This window comes from Alligator sinensis, unplaced genomic scaffold, assembly GCF_000455745.1.
Source record: "Alligator sinensis unplaced genomic scaffold, ASM45574v1 scaffold709_1, whole genome shotgun sequence".
NCBI lineage: Eukaryota > Metazoa > Chordata > Crocodylia > Alligatoridae > Alligator > Alligator sinensis.
The window spans coordinates 237,394-241,047 of record NW_005842208.1 but is presented as its reverse complement, the minus strand read 5'-3'; the positions used below and the strand labels follow the sequence as shown (position 1 = coordinate 241,047).

Here is a 3,654-nt window from a genome sequence, read left to right as displayed (position 1 = left end):
GTTGCCTGCCCTTTGGGCGGGGGGCTGGACTCGATGATCTTCCGAGGTCCCTTCCAGCCCTGATGTCTGTGAAATCTATGCCACCAAGCATGCCTGGAGGACAGGGCACAGAGCCTCCAGGTAGGGCACAGAAGCCAGCAGGATAGTTGATAGCAGAAGGTGGGTTTCCCCCTTGGGGTGGGGGGGGTGTCCATAGTAGAGCCCTGCCCAGAGCTGAGCGGTGGATCTTGCTTTCTGTTCCCCCAGCCTGTCCCCTCCCTGTAGGGTCCCTGCATCAGCTCTGGAGACTCGTTAGCAGCCTGGTCCTCCAGTACTTGATGTTTCTGTGGGGAAGAGTGACCAAGTCAGATGGACTGACTGCTGGGGACTGAACATATACAGGACCCCTTGCCTAGTGCTAAGATGCAGCAGCCTTTGGGGTGGGATGTGTTAGAGGCTGGTTATACAGAAACCCTCCCCACCCGGTGCTGAGATACAGCCATCTCTGCGGTGGGGTGTTAGTCCTGTTCTCACTCACCCAATGACCAATGCCAGAAGGAGCACAGCACTCATGATGAGCACCAGGGAGACGCCAGTGCGGGCGATGTCTGGGCCCGGAGCCTGGGGCTTGTACCTCAAAGAGAGTCGCTCCTGGGAGTCCACTGCAGGGATTGGGACAAGGAATGGGATTTATGAACTGTCAGTGGCCCACTGCTGCCCCCTGCTGCTGCCAGCACCTACCAGTCTTGTGCCCCTGCTGACAGGCATATTGGCTCATGGAGGCTCCAGGACACCAGCTTGGATGGGCATCCACACTGCTCCCCAAATAACCCAGCACCCCCTGCCCCTCTCACCAACCTGCCCAGCATCCCACCTACCAAGGCAGCTGCTTCTCTGGAGGCAAACAGCCTTGCCCTTGACACACGATTTACAGTCAAACACATTGTACCGGAGCCAGTCTGCAACAGGGAGAGAGCAACCCCAGCTCCATCTCTGCCTGCCCCACAGCAGCCTGTGCCCTCCTGGGCACTGACTAGGAGGGAGGCTGACTCTGCTCCCTGGCACTGATGTCTGTTGTTCTTACCACACTTCTCAGGGTCACAAGCTGCAGAGTGAGAGAATGAGAGATTGGTGGTTGCTCAGAGCAGGCACAGGGGTGGGGCAGGGTGCAGCTGGGGGAGAGCCCAGGGGGGTTGGGAACCTTTCTCCTGATGCTCCTGAAGTGCTGATTTCAGCTCCAGTGTTGTTTTCCTCCGGTACTCCACCAGCTCATCTAGCAGTGCCTGGTCTGAGGATGAGGTGGGGGTGAATGGGGGCAGGAGTGCTGGCTGGGGAGAAGTGCTGGCTGGGGAGCTCCTAGTTACTCCTGCCCTAGCACAGGATGCTGTGGGGCCGGGTCCTCACCTGTCAAGGGGCTCTGGGCCAGGGCAGCTGTGGTCTGTCTGACTGAGTGAATCAGGGAATTCACTTGGTTCAGAGCTGCAGGGAAGGGGGAACACTAGTACATGATCCAGAACCCCCACCCCCACAGCACCAGGACACGATCCAGGTTGCTCCCCCTTCCTTCCCATCATAGCACCCCTGCCCTGTTTCCCATGACATGGCAACCCCTTCTGTCTTACATCTTTGAGCATGGCACCCTCACCCAACCCTTGCCCCATCCCTCATGGCATGTCGCACCCATGACCCAGAAACACTTGAATACGGTTATCCAAGAGCCCAGAGTGTCAGCACTCAGGGTAGCACCCAGGCATCCTGGCTTCCAGTCCCCTGAATATAATCTCCAGGCCTCTCTTCTGCTTGGCCTGGGGTAGAACCCACGTGTCTGGAAGAGGCCTCTGAACCACTCTGAGTGCTCTAATCAGAGCCTGTTCTGTAGGTGAGGTTGTGAGGGCTGGGCACCTAATGGGGATACTGTTAGGCTGTTGTGACCCTTTTCCTGGATTCCCTATGGCAGACCCTGCCCTCATCTGTACCTGCCACACCCGCAAACTGGCTGGTAGCATAGTGCCGGAAGAAGTCACCCTCCATGCCACGCAGCAGGGCCTGGGCACGGGCACGCAACCGGCTATCGTGGATCTGCCGGGGCACCAGCCCAGTGCGCAGAGCTGCCAGAGCCCCCCGCACATCAGCATCACACTGCAGGCAGCTGTGGGTGCCCACAGTCAGCAGCCCAGCCCAAAGCAGCAGGCGTAGCATGGCAGTGGAAGGCAGAACCCTGGCAAGGCGTGACTTCACAGTGCTGCCCAGCACCAGATGTGACACAGGGGAGGTGGGCCATGAGTCAGAGACAGGGAAGGATGCTGAGGTAGGTAGGCCTGTGGGGCTGTTCTGAGCAGGAAGGGGTTGTTACAGATTTATTGCTCTTTCCTCCTCAATAGGGGTATGGCACACAGTGCACCTGCAAACAACAGGCATTGCAAAAAAATTGTGCTGGAATTGGGGTCCTACCTTGCAAGGTGCTGGCCAGGGCCCTTAGTGCTGGGATTGGGAGGCCCTTCTTGCCAAGCATGGACCAGCCCTGGGATTGTGCCCCCCACCCCCAGGTCAAACACTGCTCTTAGAGTTGTGATAAGGGCTGCCCTTACTCCAGCAGCTGCACAGGTACCTTGGGGCTGTGATTCGGGAAACCTCTTGTCTTAGGTATTTGTCAGGCTCTGTTACCCTGGGACCAGGGTCCCCCTCACTCCTCTCATGCCATGTGTTGCTCAGGGCCCTCAGAACCAGCACTGGAGGTCCCTTAATGCTAGGCACTGCCCAGATCCCTTTTGGCTGGTATCAGGGGATCCCTTATATGAGGTGCTGCTCAGAGCCCTTTTGGCTGGGGTTGGGGGTCACCTTGCCCTGGGCACTGCCCGTGCCCTTTCAGCTCAGACTGGGGGGACCTCCTCACACCAGGCGCTGCCCAGATCTCTTTTGGTTTGGATTGGGGCTTCCCTTGTGCCAAGCAATGCCTAGGGCTCTTAGGTCTGAAACCATACCAGGTGCCACCCAGGGCCCTTTAGACTGGGATCTCAGGGCACCGTTATGCCAGGAGCTGCCCAGGGCCCTTGAGGCCAGCACTGGTCCCCGCAATCCCCCTGTTTGTAGCAGGTTCCGGGGACCCTACATGCCAATCATGCTCAGGGCCCTAGCAGTGAAGGGTTGTGCCCCCCTCCCCTTGCACTACTCATTGTCCAGTGCCTTGGATCTTGATAGGGGGCCCACATCTTGCCAGTTGGAGCCCACGGCACTTTAGGCTCTGATCTGCCCCTCCCTGCCATGCTAAACACTGTCCAGGGCCCATAAGTCCAGCGTTTTGAGCTCCCCTCATGCTGAGGAATGCCCAGGGCCCTTGGGGCAGGGATCAGGAGCCCCCATGCACCGGATGCTACTTGTGGCCTGTGGGCATGAATTAGGGACCTCTCACACTGGATAATGCCTAGGGCTCTTGTGTCAGGAATAAGGGGCTCCATATGCCAGGCACTGCCTAGGGCTTCTGGGGCTAGGATGGGGGCTCCCCTTTATACCAGGCATAATCAATGGCCCCTGTGGCCAGATTGGGGGCCCCTTCATACTGGATGTCTAGGGCTTTTGGGGTTGGGATAGGGCCCTTTTGTGCATGACCCTACCCAAGGCCTTTGTGGCCATGATTGAGGCCCTCCCATGTTAGGACTGTGGGGGGGGGGAGGGTGT

General features: G+C 58.5%; 1 protein-coding gene across 1 annotated transcript; it reads right to left on the bottom strand.

The window, feature by feature from the left end:
* Positions 1–513: 513 nt before the first annotated feature.
* On the bottom strand, positions 514–2,178 carry IZUMO2 (IZUMO family member 2). The gene is made up of 5 exons (XM_006026777.1): positions 1,956–2,178; positions 1,384–1,458; positions 1,181–1,267; positions 1,064–1,084; positions 514–641 (listed from the first exon to the last, which is right to left on the bottom strand). Exons 1-5 carry the CDS (start codon positions 2,176–2,178, stop codon positions 514–516), a joined length of 534 nt encoding a protein of 177 aa, XP_006026839.1.
* Between the last annotated feature and the right edge of the window lie 1,476 nt (positions 2,179–3,654).

Excerpts from the sequence above, each read along its gene's own strand:
- IZUMO2 (XM_006026777.1), bottom strand. The coding sequence starts at position 2,178 with ATGCTACGCCTGCTGCTTTGGGCTGGGCTGCTGACTGTGGGCACCCAC. Across the intron at positions 1,459-1,955 it reads CCAGTTTGCGGGTGTGGCAG|CTCTGAACCAAGTGAATTCC; the intron begins GTACAGATGAGG and ends CCTTCCCTGCAG. Across the intron at positions 1,268-1,383 it reads GGCCCAGAGCCCCTTGACAG|ACCAGGCACTGCTAGATGAG; the intron begins GTGAGGACCCGG and ends CCTCATCCTCAG.